The 15,609-nt window shown below is 49.5% G+C and overlaps 1 protein-coding gene across 3 annotated transcripts in view; it reads right to left on the minus strand.

Annotated features, from left to right (window-relative positions):
- The window catches only part of xpnpep2 (X-prolyl aminopeptidase (aminopeptidase P) 2, membrane-bound), a 160,632-nt gene that overhangs the window by 68,311 nt on the left and 76,712 nt on the right, over positions 1–15,609 (minus strand). For all 3 annotated transcript variants that reach the window (XM_072505383.1, XM_072505381.1, XM_072505382.1), the window contains 4 exons: positions 13,990–14,097; positions 13,830–13,907; positions 10,872–11,018; positions 7,376–7,477 (listed from right to left, as the gene is read on the minus strand). In XM_072505383.1, coding sequence (XP_072361484.1) covers positions 7,376–7,477; positions 10,872–11,018; positions 13,830–13,907; positions 13,990–14,097 — 435 coding nt within the window. The remainder of the gene's footprint in view (positions 1–7,375; positions 7,478–10,871; positions 11,019–13,829; positions 13,908–13,989; positions 14,098–15,609) is intronic.

Below are 15,609 nucleotides of genomic sequence, written 5' to 3' on the forward strand. Positions count from 1 at the left end.
AATCGAGGTTGGCGCCGGGTTCCCACTGGAGTGCCATGTTCTGGTGCCCCGATGATGGTGTGAATGCTTTCCATTCTTCGTGCCGGCATGGGCATGCAAAACGCAGAGTAGCATTCATTAACATATCATTAATGGGTCCGACCGAGTAGTCTCCAGCCACCCCCGATTCTCCGCCTCCACCAGGTGGAAGTGCCGCTGGTGCATTTCACTTGTGGTATTTAAAAATGGAGACTGGGCGCCGTGGCTGCTGAGGGAGAGAGAGGAGGTAAGAAAAGATTCCAAAGGCACAAGAGTATGCTGACAACTGTGCCGCTGGCTGGGGGTATCTGCCAGGGCCGCTGGCTGGGGGCATCTGCCAGGGCCAAGGGGAATAGCGGGGGATGACTTGTGCGCCAGGGCTGATCCACACAGGACAACCGAATCACCACTAAGCTGCCTGGCCACCGGGAGACCAGCCGTCCCATCATCATATATCCCTGGAGGCGGCCCTCTGGAGCGACCGGGCTGGGATGAGTCCGGAAGTCTTTCGGGTGTCACAGGTGGCATGGTGCCATCTTGTTCTGCCCGCTGACCATTGGATACGCCAGAAATGGGTGGGGGGTGGTGGTTTCAGAGGCAATGTGTGCTATCCAGGCCAATACCGAACGGGCGGCGGTCATGGTGGATTGCAGAGGCACTGTGGTGTTCCAACACCTCCACTATGGGAGTGGGCCCCATCACCTCCTCCTCCCCAGGGTGTCCAATTGCCCCCGGGTTACTCCTTGTGACCGGGGTGTGACCGGTGTGATCACTGGGAGCTCTGCTCTAACCTGGCGCTGCCAGTCCAGGAAGCCCACTCTCGTCTCGACCAGGGTCTATGTTTGCAGCCATGGAGCACAGAAACTGTGCCACATCCCTCTGCGACTGTATCTTGTCACTCTGAGATTGTGCCACATCCCTGTGCGACCGTGCCATGTCACTCAGTGACCGTGCCAGGTCCCTCTGGCCCAGGTCAGCCAGCACCAGGCAAATGCTCCCAACGCCCGCACCCACGGCCTTTTGTGCCTGGGCCGTGCACTGGAGGGCCGCAGCAATATTCATGTGGCCCTGGTACGTGGCTGCCTGTGACATGGCTTCCCAGACCTGAGCCTCAGCCACCGCCCACACAATATGCCCCAGGCCTTGTCATCCTGATCCTGGCCTTGACCCTCGCACCCAAGGCTTCCACCGCGGTTGCCACCCGTTCGGTGTTGGCCTGGGTAGCACTCATTGTCGGCACTGCTTCCTGCTCCAGCAAGCGGTTGGACTGCTCCAACTGCACCTGCAGGCAATGGATGGTTACTGACACCCTCTCCAGTAGACCCTGGCTCTGCGACTGCATCACGACAAGGCTCCATATCCCTGTGCCTGGACCGAATAGGAAACCGGACCAGTTACCCGGAGCACCGCTGCCTGGGATCCATGTGGCACCGGCGTCTCCCGGCTTGAAGTCACGCAGCTGTGTGCGCCGACCAGTGTCCGTCACAGAGCAGTCCTGTCGCTGGCGGATCTGAGCACCTATGTCCGGAATTAAGAGGCTAAGGTGAGTCCTGAGCCACTTCCCATCAGTAACTCTGCCGGTGCCCCTCCTGTGGTGGCATGAGGGGTTACCTGGTAACTGAAAAGGAAGCGGGTCAGTCGCGTCTCCCAAGATCCGGTGGTCGGTTCTTCATGGCCCTTTTGATGGTATGAACTGCCCGTTCGGCAAACCCGTTTGAGGCCGGGTGATATGGGGCAGTCCACATGTGTCGAATTCTGATTGAGGCCACAAACCTCTGCTCTTTGTGGTTTTTATAAGTGACTTGGATGAGGAAGTGGAAGGGTGGGTCAGTAAGTTTGCCGATGACACAAAGGTTGGGGGAGTTGGAGATAGTGTTGAGGGCTGTTGCAGGTTATAACAGGACATTGACAGGATGCAGAGCTGGGCTGAGAAGTGGCAGATGGAGTTCAATCTCGATAAATGTGAAGTGATTCATTTTGGAAAGTAAAATTTGAATGCTGAATACAGGGTTAAAGGCAGGGGGCGTCATTCTCCGACCCCCCGCCGGGTCGGAGAATGGCCGTAGGCCGCCGTGAATTCCGCCCCGCCCCCGCCGAAGTCTCCGGTACCGGAGATTGGGCAGGGGCGGGAATCGGGCCGCGCCGGTTGGCGGGACCCCCCGCTGGATTCTCCGGCCCGGATGGGCCGAAGTCCCGCCCAGAAAATGGCTGTCCCGCCGGCGTAAATCAAACCTGGTATTTACCGGCGGGACCAGGCGGCGTGGGCGGGCTCCGGGGTCCTGGGGGGGGGGCGCGGGGCGATCTGACCCCGGGGGGTGCCCCCACGGTGGCCTGGCTCGCGATCGGGGCCCACCGATCCGCGGGCGGGCCTGTGCCATGGGGGCACTCTTTCCCTTCCGCCTCCGCTACGGCCTCCACCATGGCGGAGACGGAAGAGACTCTCCCCACTGCGCATGCGTGGGAAACTGACAGCGGCCGCTGACGCTCCCGCGCTGGGAAACTGACAGCGGCCGCTGACGCTCCCGCGCATGTGCCGCATTTCCGCGCCAGCTGGCGGGGCAACAAACGCCATTTCCGCCAGCTGGCAGGGCGGAAATCCCTCCGGCGTCGGCCTAGCCCCTCAATGTTGGGGCTAGGCCGCCAAAGATGCGGAGCATTCCGCACCTTTGGGCCGGCGCGATGCCCGTCTGATTGGCGCCGTGTTTGGCGCCAGTCGGCGGACATCGCGCCGTTGGGGGAGAATTTTGCCCAGGATTCGTGGAAGTGTGGAGGAATGTTGGTGTCCACATACATAGATCCCTCAAAGTTGCCACCCAGGTTGATAGGGTTGTTAAGAAGGCATAGGGTGTGTTGGCTTTCATTACAGGAGGATTGAGTTTAAGAGCCGTGAGGTTTTGCTACAGCTTTATAAAACCCTATTAGACCACACTTGGAATATTGTGTCCAGTTCTGGTCACCTCATTATAGGAAGGATGTGGATGCTTTGGAGAGGGTGCAGAGGAGATTTATCAGGATGCTGCCTGGAATGGAGGGCATGTCTTATGAAGAAAGATTGAAGGAGCGAGGGCTTTTCTCACTGGCGTGAAGAAGGAAGAGAGGTGACTTGCTAGACGTGTACAAGGTGATGAGAGGCATGGATAGAGTGGATAGCCAGAGACTTTTCTCCAGGGTGGAAATGGCTGTCACGTGGGAACATAGTTTTAAGGTGATTGGAAGACACAGAGAGTGGTGGGTGCGTGGAATGCACTGCCAGCAGAGGTGGTGGAGTCAGAGTCATTAGGGACATTTAAGCGACTTTGGACAGGCACATGGACAGCAGTAAATTGAAAGGATGTAGGTTAGGTTGACCTTAGATTAGAATAAATGGTCGGCACAACATCGTGGACCGAAGGGCCTGTACTGTGCTGTACTGTTCTATGTTCAATGTTCTAAACGACTCAAACTCCCTGCTGGTGAATGACGCAGCACTGTAATCAGACACCAACACTTTGGGTATTCCACGGTTACTGAATGTTTGCAGCAGTCTGTCCGCTGTCACCTTGGTGGTCACGGTCTGCACCCTGTGGACCTCAAGCCACTTTGAGTGGGTGTCCACCAGGACGAGAAACGTTGCCCTTGAAATGGGCCGGCGAAGTCTATGTGGACGTGGGACTAAGGTTTTCCAGGTACTCCAAAGGGTGCATCAGAGCAGCAGATGGAGGCTTCTGGTTTCTCTGGCAAGGGCCGCAGCGCTGGCTGCCTTCTCAATGTCCAAGCCTATCCCAGCCATCAAATGTAGCTGCAGGCAAGCATCTTCATATTGGATATACCTGGGTGTCCATTGTGGAGATCTTGTATTTAAAATCCATGACCACGTTCTAGATGACCACCCATGTGCCCGACATAAATCGCTGTCCTCCACGCACAGCTCCGGGAGTTTGTCATATAGGCCTGCAGATCGTCGGGCAGAGCTCTCTGTTGGCCCCCGTACTGGACCATGTGCTGGACGTGGGAGAACTGCGGGTCAATCTGGGTCCATTTTTTAATGCGAACCGACGTGCCCAGCAAAGAGTCCATGAAGTGGAGAGTCGCCATTACTTCTGCGGCCAAGGTGGGTGCCAACGGCCTTCTGGAGCGGGGCAGGTGGCTCAATGTGTCAGCTTGCGAATCCGCATGCCTGAGCAGTGTTCCAGTGTATACCCGTATGCCACGAGGAGTACAGCCCGCCGCTGGACCCTGGAGGACGCGATCGGGGGAATTACTTGTTCCTCTTTGAACAGCCCAAACAGGGGTTTATCGTCTGTATAGACCGTGAATGCATGGCCGTAGATATACTGTTGGAACATTCGCACACCAAACGATTTGGGCATAGTTCCGGCGGGTGTGCGAGATGCAAAAGCCATCGGTTGCCCATCCAGTGCGTTAGAGTGGCTCCCACGCCATAAGGAGAAGTATCGCACATTAAGAGAAGTGTTTTTTTTAAGGGTTGAAGTGTGTTAGCAGCTTCTCGGATGACAACCACTGCTTGACCTCTTGGAACACCTTCTGGTGCGGGGTGGGGGGGGGGGGGGGGGGCAGGCCCATTCCCACTCCCACTGGTGTCCTTTCTTTAACAATTGGTGGGGTAGGCTAAGCAGCGTGGCTATGTTGGGATGAATTTCCCGTCGTAATTTATGAGCCCTATGAAAGAGCGGTGCTCGGTCGGACTTTGAGGGATGGGAGCCTGCCGGCTGACCCGCACTTTGTATTCCACCGGGTGAAGGCCGTGCCTCTCTATCCGGTACTCTAAAGAGGTGACCTCAGGGGTGTTAAAAACATACTTCTCTCAGCAGAGGTGGACACCGGTGCCTGTCCAAAACATTGGAGGACTTTGGCCAGGTTCTCTAAATGTCCGAAGCCATGTCATCTTGCTACACAGTCATCCTGTGTATGTTTTCCATCACATGTTGGAAAATCGCACAGGCAGATGAAACCCCGAACGGCAGCCTTGTATAATCGTACACTCATCTGTGTTGACTGTGACGAACATCCGAGAGCCTGGATCTAGGACCAGCTGAAGATAGGCATGGCTCATGTTGAGTTTTGTGAACGCTGTTCCCCTGCTGGGCTTGGTGTACAAGTCCTCAATGCGAGGGACTGGTTAACAGTCAAGGCAAGAAACCCGGTTCACTGTCATATTGTAGTCGTACTGACCTGTCAGGTTTTAACAGTGGGACCACTGGCGCTGGCCAATCGGCAAAGTGGATGGGACAGATGGAGCCCAAGCACTCCAAGTGATTCAGCTCTGTGATGATTTTGGGCTGTAGCACGTATGGCACTGAGTGGGTGTGGAAATAACAGGGTTGTGCTTTTACGTCCACACTGATTTTGGCCACTGCACCTTTTATTATGTCGAGACCTTCAGCGAAGACTCCAGGGAATTTCGCCTGCACTCTTTCCGAGCTGCGGGGGTACATGTGGCAGATGCATTGCCAATCCAATTTTAAATGGCACAGCCAATCTCGGCCCAATAAGCTGGGTCCTCCACCCCGGACTACAACCAAGCTTAAACGTGTCGATTGGTCCCCATACGCCATGGTCACATGGATGGTACCCTCAATGGCCAAAGGCTCTGTAGTCAACCAGCCATCTGTGTCCTGAAGGTCCAAGATCTGGAGACCAGTCAGGATCATGGTGAACGTCCGGCAGCTGATCACCGAGACTGCTGCTGCTGTGTCAAGCTCCATGTCAATAGGGTATCCATTCACCTTCAATGCAATCCAGGGCCAACCCTAGGGGCGGCAACGCAATGCAACTGCTGGTATGCATCCTTCTGGTCCTCGACATAATATGCTTGGCCTCCAGGAGGGCGGGGAATGGCACTTTCACAAGCCTGTCTGGTGTCCCGGCCCTGATCGCCGCCATCTTGGTGCTCCGGTTCAGGGGAGTCATCTCGGTTGTGGCCTGGTGCATCATAGCAACGGCCTTGGGTCCTGCAATCGGTCCTGCTTCGCGGAACCTCATGGCTTTCGGACCTGGGTGCGGACAGTCGGTGGTCGCTTCGACCACTGAGATTCAGGACTGGCAAGCCCTGCAACTCTCGGACCCCGCGCTCCATACTCTCCCGGGAAATGGCGATGTCTACTGCCCATTGGAGGGTTAAGTGGCCCACCATAAAGAGTTTCCTCTGGGTGTCGGAATCTCGGAGTCCACGGACAACGTGGTCCCGTAGAGATTCAGACAGTACGGCTCCGAACTTACATGAGGGGGCGAGCATCCTTGACGTGTCAAAAAGTCGCCATTGGATTGCCCTTGGGCCTGCGAGGCTGTGTGAAAACGGAACTGGCAGACCATTATCGGGGGCTATGGGTTAAGATGTGCATCACCAGGGCCACTATCGCGGCAAACGATTTGGAGTCCTGCCTGTGCGGGTGGGTGAGGCTGTTGATGGGTAGATAGGACGGTTTGTCACTCATCCCCAACAATTGCGATAGACCCCCAAAAAATACTGTTTTCCTGCTCGTTGTCCGTTGATCCAGTCATCTGTACCAGCATCGAGCTGTTCAAATTTATCAATGTGCGGTATCTCACCATTCGGAGTGGCGGCCTCTTTGGGCCTGGATGAAGTGGGTTGACGGTATAACGTACAGGGCTATGGCAGCTCCACTTCACCCTCGTCGCCAGTGTAGAATCCAATGGAAGAGATGCAGGAATGCATGGTCAGATAGGAATGAAAAAAAGGTTTATTACAGTGTACACAAAATCACAAAGCTACAACTCCTCTCCTCGAAGGCCCTTCATCCCTTGCCTACACCCAAGTCAGGGTTTTTTATACTTGTTAAGGGGACCCCCACAACTGGGGGAGTTCATACTCTGAGGTGAAAGGGGGAATCACATAGCGCACAGCTCTTGGCCACCAAGGGGGTCGGACGTCCCCCCATCAGCCATAGGCCCAACTCTTATCTCCAATTCAACCCCCCACCCCGACACACCACCCACCCTACCAACCTCCAAACCACCAGATCTCTGACACCACCACTCACCCCCACCGCCACCACCTCCATCCTCCAGTCCACCCCCTGATAAATCCTATCCACTTACCTTCTCCCTGTCCTGTCATTTTCTATCGGACCTTTAAACGTATTTGCTTCATGGCAACTAGTACAGGAAAAAGGGTGCATGTACTCCTTCATGCCGACCCTCTTGGACTCATGCTGGACCTAGCGGGCAGCTGCGCTGTCTGGATCTCGCCCAACCTAACTCAGGAAGGCCTGGTGAGACAGGCGCAGAAGCAGTTTCATCTAATCTCAATGTTTATTCTTCTCAGTTAATAAATCAGTGCTGTTAAGGTAAACTGGAAAGGCAGAACAGATAATAGTTCAAAAGGAATATCTCTCACATGCAGTTTCATCCAGCCCAGAGATTAACACAGCTGTGGGTTGGTAAATGTTCTCTTCCATCTTGGTACGAATTTCCTTGACTTTCATTTGCCATGTTCTACCTGAAATACAATATATAGATGATGAAAACTGCCTCACCTGACAGAGTGAATGCATTGGAGCTTTTATAAAATCAATTCTTATTTTTAAACAGGACTGCATTTCAAGTATAGCTTTTTTTCACAAGCCCACAAAATAAACACAAATGCGGGAAGCCATTTGGGGTTTCCAAACATAGAAGCTGGGTAGAAAAGATAACTATCAGCGTGATTTAATGGCTGCTTTTCGGGCGCAGAGTGGCCATTAAATCAGTGGCATATGTCATCAGGCCTAAATTCGAGGCAGAATCAGAGAGGCTGGTCAAGAAATGGTCCTTGAACCCATTGATGTACGAGATTGGGCTACACCGATAGTACCCATGATGATGAAAGATGGTTTGGTAAGTATATGTGGTAATTTTAAAGTCACTATCAATCCGGTACTGTGTTCAAAGCAGCATTCTCTACCCTTAATTTATGATTTATTTATTGGGTTGGCTGGAGTCCAGCATTTCAGTAAAGTTTACCTTAGTCAAGCTTATCTCCAGAGAAATGTGAATCCAGATTTACAACAATATTTGACAATTCTGACTTCCATTCGGCATCACATCTACATCTGTGTTGCTTCAATGTGCCATGGATCAATTTCTAAATGGACTAGAAGACACCCAGTGCCACTTAGACGATGGGCTGGATTCTCCGGTTCCCCAGCCACTTGATTCTCGGCAGCGCACCTTTCGCTGGCGGCGGGATTCTATACTCCCACTGCTTGTTAGTGGGATTTCCCATTGAAGCCACCAAACGCCACAGGGAATCCCATGGGTGTGGTTGCGCTGCCGGCGGGAAAAGTGAATATCTGTTCCTGGAAGGAATGAAGAAGAGCATTATCAAATTTAGATGCTGCACTCCAGAGACTAGAAGATTATGGGCTACAAGTCAGAAGGATAAATGTGAAATCTTCTATTATATACCTAGGGCACGTCATAGATGCAAAGGGACTGCAGAAATCATCTTCAGAAGTAAAAGCCATAACGGACACCTGCACCTCAAAACGTAAATTGACTTTGATTGTTTTGGGGGTTATTAAATTATTATGGAATGTTTACCCTAATCTAACAACTATTCTCAAGCCTTAACACAACTTATTGTGTCAGAACAAGAAATGGAAATGGTTGGATCACTCCTTCGTAAAGCTAACGAGGCGGTACTAAAATCAGAGGTCCTGACACACTTTGATCCACAGTTACCCTTGCAACTGGCTTGCGACACATCACCTTATGGAGTGGGAGCATTGGTTTCTCACATAATGCCCAATGCTGAAGAGAAGCATTTGCCCCAAAATCCCTGAATAAATTAAATTTACTAAAGGACCATCATCCACTGAAACTGATACGTGGGCCACACATCGGTATTCCATCTCTAGCAATGAGCCGGATGCAGAGATGGGCATTGCTGTTGTCAACACATGTGTCCACAATAAAATGCTGATGGACTCTCCAGATGACCTTTACTGAAAAAGTTGCCAATTAATAGTTCGAGTGGTACTATTTCCTATTTCGAAGAAGTTGATAACACGCCTGTAACCAGAGGACAAGTTAAACCGTATACCAGACATAATCCACTACTGTCAAAAGTTATGAACATGGTACCTTGTGGCAAGACTATGGGTAGAAACCCAGAGTTGAAGTCATATGTTATCTTTGGGGAATGAATAAATGTGTCCCAAACCAATTTCAGGAAGGTCATTGTAAGGATGAAGGAGATAGCCAGGAGATAGTATTTTTGGTGGCCAGGGCTCAATAGTGAAATTGAGGTGAAGACGGGCATGTGTTCAGCTTGTGCAAGGCTCAAAACCTGCCACCATTAGCGCCATTATGCCCATGGATTGGCCAGAAGGGCCATGGCAAAGTGTTGATATCGATTATGCGAAACCATTCAAAGGATGAATGTTTTGCATTATGGTAGACGCGCACTGGAAATGGCCTGAAGTCACCATTATGAAGATTACGTCCTCGGTGAGAACAATAGAAAGTCTGGGTGAGGTTTTTGCAAGATTCGGTTATCCTGAACAACTTGTTAGTGACAATGGGCCACAGTTCATTTCGCAAGAATTCACAAATTATCTGAACGAGAATGGAATGGAATCCAAAACATCTGATTTGCTCCTCATCATCCTGCCACAAATTGGCTGGCTGAAAGATTTGATCAAACAATTAAGCATTCATTGAAGATAACTCGTGAACAAGGATCATTGTCTAAATAACTAAGTCAATTCCTGATGACATACAGGAATATAACACATTCAACAACCCAAAGTTCTCCGACATTACTCATGGTAAAACATCAGTTACGCACAGCGTTTGATTTACTGAAGCCGCCTAAGACCAGAAAAATTGTTGAAATGAAACGGAAAAGTCATGTTTTGGGACATGAGAATGCGGCTAAGCGTCATGTTTTTCAGAAAGGTCAGGAAATATTGCCAAGGAGCTATACCACCAGTGAGAAGTGGATACCTGCCATTGTCTTAGCACAGACAGGACCGGTCTCCTACACCATTCAAACTCGGGATGATGTTGTGTGGAGGAGACACGCTGATCAACTATTAGCAACTTGAACCAGTTTGCCAGAGACAGAGCCAACCGCGAGTCCACAACAAACTGCTCAAGGAAGACCTAGATAGTCCTGAGAACCTGACAATAGCAGAACCAACTGTGCAAGACAGTACCCCAGCTGAGGACACTGCAAGACCAAGTCCACCTCCAAACACTCCGTCAACTCCGGTTGAGATGATACGGGCAAGGTCCAAACTAAACTATAAACGGCAGAGGTTGCAGTCAGCACGAGAGGTGCCTGAGGTTTGACAACAACCACCCAGAAATCAATGTCCTCCGAAATATCTAACTTATTGACTGTTATGCTTATTAATTGTTCATATTGTAAATTTTAAATGGTAATGTTATATTGCGTTTCATTGCAGGAACCTCAAATGTAAAGGGGAGGAAAGTGTTGGGTATTCATGTTTGTTCCTAGTTGGAACAAGGTCAGTTTAAGAGTCTGATCACTGACATATTGATAACATCATCGGCCATTTGCGCAGGCAAACAGGCAGATTATCCTAACAGCCTGGAGAGTAAACATCTTTCCAATAAAGGTCTTGTTTGTTCGTACTTTCATGGTCTGCAAGCCTAGCCTTTAAAAATTATAAGGGATCTGATCTTGTGTGAGATATTGGAATTTTCAGGATGCAGTGGGATTTCTCCATAATTAACATTCTCTCAGATTGGTGCTAAAATTGGCCCATTTAAAAAAAGCCAGAGTAGGAGTATAATTCTTTCCTCCAAAAAATGTCAAGAACTTTCAACAGAAGTATTGTATCCATAACATGCACTTTGCTTTAATTTTAAGAGAAATAATTTACCAAGGAACTCATCTGGAATTTTGAAAATATCGTCTGTCGGGGCTGGTGGGCGTTCTGCAGCCCAGATAATATCCACTAAGTTGTTTTCTTTGGCAACAAATTGTCGTTTGCCTTGAAGCAAAGGCTTTTCGTAATTTTCCCACTCCACTGTTTGAAAAGAACAAAAGCACAGCAAACATTTACCCATTGATGCAGTGTTTATCTAGAGTATTCATGTCCTGAAATGTTTGATAGCATCTTGTCATGTCAAAGCTCTTCACACAGCACAATGCTTGCTACATCGGCAAACATAGCAGCCGTTCTGTGTCAGCAGCATCCCCAAGTAAAGGAGAATGGGCAATTAATCTGTTTCTTAGGGTCGTTGGGAAGGTTAGAATGTTGGTCAGGACATCAGGAATGCTCCCTGCTCTTTGAAGAGCCTCAAGACACATTTGATAGGCATCTGAACCAACAATTGGAATTTCATTTTAATAAGCAGAACATAATTCACAAGAAGAAAATTCCTCACCCTTACAAAAGTTTTGAGACAAAGTTAAAGGTCCTCATCATAATGTTCAAACATTCAAATTTGGTGTTACACATTAAGTTGCCTTATTGACACCAAAGAATATATTAATGACCATTGTCATCAACTTCATTGATAATATCATTGGACACTGTCATACTTATACTGTATTCGGTTCAACTCTTGAGTATTTTACAAGAAAGAAACATAATTTTCCCTTATTTTCTCCCTCCTCTCGAAGATTTTGGTGTTTGCTGAAATATAGTCCTGAAGATAACAGTTGTCCTATGGTACTTTACGTGATCAATCTTCATGTGAGACCAGATCGTAAAAGTCAACAATCCAGTCAACTATGGAACACAGAGAAGTCTCATCCTTTCCTTGCTCAATATATATATATTCATGACACTTTCCAACAGGATTACCAGACAGCTAATAGAGTGGGAATTCTGGATGATTTGTGCCTCATGTTTAATAAATAGACAAGTAGGGTGTTCTCTCAGCCACTCTTTTGATATTGAGTTGTGGTTAATCATCTCTAGCACCTTCATGCTAAAATCCTTGGTTTTGATATATAATTCCAGTATAATCAGGATGTCCTGCTTTTTATTCTGGAATTCTTCACCCTAATTTAGAAGACGGATTGGAAATTTCCCCTTATAGTTCTCCTTTATCATGTTTATTGACAATAAGCCTCTATCCGCTTGCTCTCATGTCACCCCAACATCTTATCCTCTGTAATTTCCATTAGTGTACCCCATTTCCCCCATCTGTCCCCACCTGTTCCATCCCCAATGCTACTCTTCTTCACTCATCTAAGTCCTCACGCATCTTCACCATGGAGCATTTACTCCAATTGCTCTGCCTGTTCTCCTTCCTCAACAGGTCTGGCAGCATCTGTGCAGAGAGAAACAGAGTTAACATTTCCAATCCGTTATGACCCCAGTTTTGAAGAAGAGTCATATGCTCGCAACATTAATGCTGTTTCTCGCTCCACAGATACTGCTAAACCTGCTGAATATTTCCAGCACTTTCTGCTTTTATTTCAGATTCTCTGCAACCATTGTATTATGCTTTGATTTTGTTATTTTTCCTGTATTCATTTAGCCTCCTTGCTCCTCCCTCACTCTCCTATGCTGGTGGAGCTTATTGAATTACATACAACTTGCAGACAGGAGCTGACCCATTGAAGGCAGTAGATGGAGCATTACTATTTATTTAATAATATAGAAAAAAACAGAAATTATGCTGGACGGAATGCCCATATCCAAATAGAATTTCAAGAGTGTGCATTTTAAGTTTTAGCATTTCTAATAGATTATTGGCTAATTTGCAGTGAGTGAGATAAATGGGTTTGAAGCAGTGATGCAGTGTCTTCATAATGTGGCTACTGGCATTGCTGGGAAGATTCCTCATGTAACAATAGTGCCACTTGGAGGAATTTAAATTGTACTGCAACCATTTTTATAGAGCACACATTGCATTAATCAAACTTGGATGCTACAGATGTTAAAGGATGATCATCATGATTTAGCAACTCAAAGAGGAATACAAGGGGCTGGGTTCACTGGTCTACGACGCCAAAATCGCTTTCAGTGAGCAGCCGGAGAATCCCCGTTTGCGACGAAATCAGGGGCGGTGCCGCTTTTGCGATGCTCTGTCTCCTCCAAACCTCTAGGAGGTTACCTGAGGCCCACCCCCGATGCTCCATCTCTGATCAGCCGAGTCCCTGTCGGCGTGGGTCTCTCATGCTATTTTGTTCCGGGAACTCGGCGTGGCGGCTGCGCACTCAATCCAGCACCGCCACAGTCGGGGGAGGGCTGATCCGTGGGAAGGGGGGACTTTGGAAGGGGCTGGGGGCACCGGTGACGGGTGATTCAGGAATGGCGAGCCTGCCCCAAGGGGGGGTGCGGCCACTGCTTGGCAGGCCAGGCCTGCGTGCGGCCAGCGCCATATTGCACGGCATGGCCGCTGCAGGCCACCGCCGCTTTGTGCATACTACGGACCCGGCAATTCTCCGACCGTATGGGCAGCTGGTGCCGGGTGCTCTACGCTGTGTGCCTTCTAGCCCCCAACCAAATGGAGGATCGGTGGCCATTTTGTGCCAATTTATCGGTCGTAAAACGCCACCGTTCCCACGCCGGCATCAGGACATAGTCTTCAAATCGGAGAATCCAGCCCAGGAGCTGTGAAAACTCAATCTTTTTCCAGCCATCGAGTAAAATTAGCAAAGTCAGCATTCACCACTAACGAAAAAACTTCCCCCACAAATCTTGGGCCCTTAAAGCTTGATTACAGAAGGAAGGCAATACTAAGGGCATTAAGAGGTTGTTCAGGTTGGAGATCTTTGGGATAAAAATCTGAGTTAGAATTTGAGATTGTTCCAAGTCTTGATTTAAACATGATGATGATGGTGCCCAAAGCAAATCGATTAGAAAAATCTGTTTCCTTACCAATGGAAAAGACAAAGGGGTCAGCACCAATTGTTTCTCCTTCTTTTGTTTCCGTCATAATCCAGTTTACAATAGTTGCTAAAAAAACACAATATATTTTTAGAAATATAAAGGCAGGCTATCAACATTATATCACTAAATCTCTCCTGATAAGACTCACTTTCCCCTCTGTTGAGCTCCCAGTTGCAGTCCATTTGGCGTTCAGCTTGAACCCAGTAGCGGCTATCTGTCCAGAGTGCAGACTTCGTACTACTGACTACCGCAGTACCTACAGATCAATTAGATGGACACATTTTAGTAAGGACACTATTTATTTATACTTAAATTGTGCCTAAGAGTGAACAGTGGCATTTCCCTAAATGAATTGTGAAGGATTTTTAATTCTTCAATATGGACTTTTAATATTGGCTTTAAAGGAAGATGAAAGGGATGGATTAGAATTACTTGATAAAAGAACTGCATTTTGTTAACAACAAAGGAAAGCATACAGAATTGTTGAACTTGACTTAATCAGAAGACATGCTGGAAAACTTGACCAAGTTAATGCATATTTTATATCACTTCAAACTGTTGAATGTGTTGTTCAACATTTTCTGAACTTTCAAAAGACAGGAATGAACTTTCATTGAAGTTAAAGATCTGCCATGGTCATATTGAATGGTGAGTTGGTTTGATGGGAATCTGGGGCGGAATTCTCCCGAAACGGCGCGATGTCTGCTGCCTGGCGCCCAAAACGGCGCCAATCAGATGGGCATCGCGCCGCCCCAAAGGTGCGGAATGCTCCGCATCTTTGGGGGCTGAGCCCCAACATTGAGGGGCTAGGCCGACGCCGGAGAAATTTCCGCCCCGCTAGCTGGCGGAAACGGCCTTAGTTACCCTGCCAGCTGGCGCGGAAATGACATGTCGGGGCGGCGCATAGGCGGGAGCGTCAGCGGCCGCTGAAAGTTTCCCGCACATGCGCAGTGGAGGGAGTCTCTTCCGCCTCCGCCATGGTGGAGACCGTGGTGGAGGCGGAAGGGAAAGACTGCCCCCATGGCACAGGCCCGCCCGCGGATCGGTGGGCCCTGATCGCGGGCCAGGCCACCGTGGGGGCACCCCCCTGGGTCAGATCGCCCTGCGCCCCCACCAGGACCCTGGAGCCCGCCCACGCCGCCTTGTCCCGCCTGTAAATAGGTGCTTTAATTTACGCCGGCGGGACAGGCAATATATCGGTGGGACTTCGGCCCATCCAGGCCGGAGAATCGAGCGGGGGGGCCCGCCAACTGGCGCGGCACGATTCCCGCCCCTGCCGAATCTCTGGTGCCGGAGACTTCGGCAACCGGCGGGGGCGGGATTCACGGCAGCCCCCGGCGATTCTCCGACCCGGCGGGGGTCGGAGAATGACGCCCATGGTCTATGCCTGCTCCTGTAGGATATTACCAAGTGTTTTATAGTCTATGATGCGTAGTTTAAATATAGGAAATACAGCTGCCATTTGTACACCGAGGGCCCCACAAACAGTGAGGTCCTAGGAACATAATGTGGAGATGCCGGTGTTGGACTGGGGTGAGCACAGTAAGAAGTCTTACAACACCAGGTTAAAGTCCAACAGGTTTGTTTTGATGTTCCTAGCTTTCGGAGAGCTGCTCCTTCCTCAGGTGAATGAAGAGGTATGAAGAGGTATGTTCCAGAAACATATATGTAGACAGATTCTATATATATGTTTCTGGAACATACCTCTTCATTCACCTGAGGAAGGAGCAGCGCTCCGAAACCTAGTGACATCGAAACAAACCTGTTG

The sequence above is a fragment of the Scyliorhinus torazame genome, chromosome 5 (genome assembly GCF_047496885.1).
Source record: "Scyliorhinus torazame isolate Kashiwa2021f chromosome 5, sScyTor2.1, whole genome shotgun sequence".
Classification (NCBI taxonomy): Eukaryota; Metazoa; Chordata; class Chondrichthyes; order Carcharhiniformes; family Scyliorhinidae; genus Scyliorhinus; species Scyliorhinus torazame.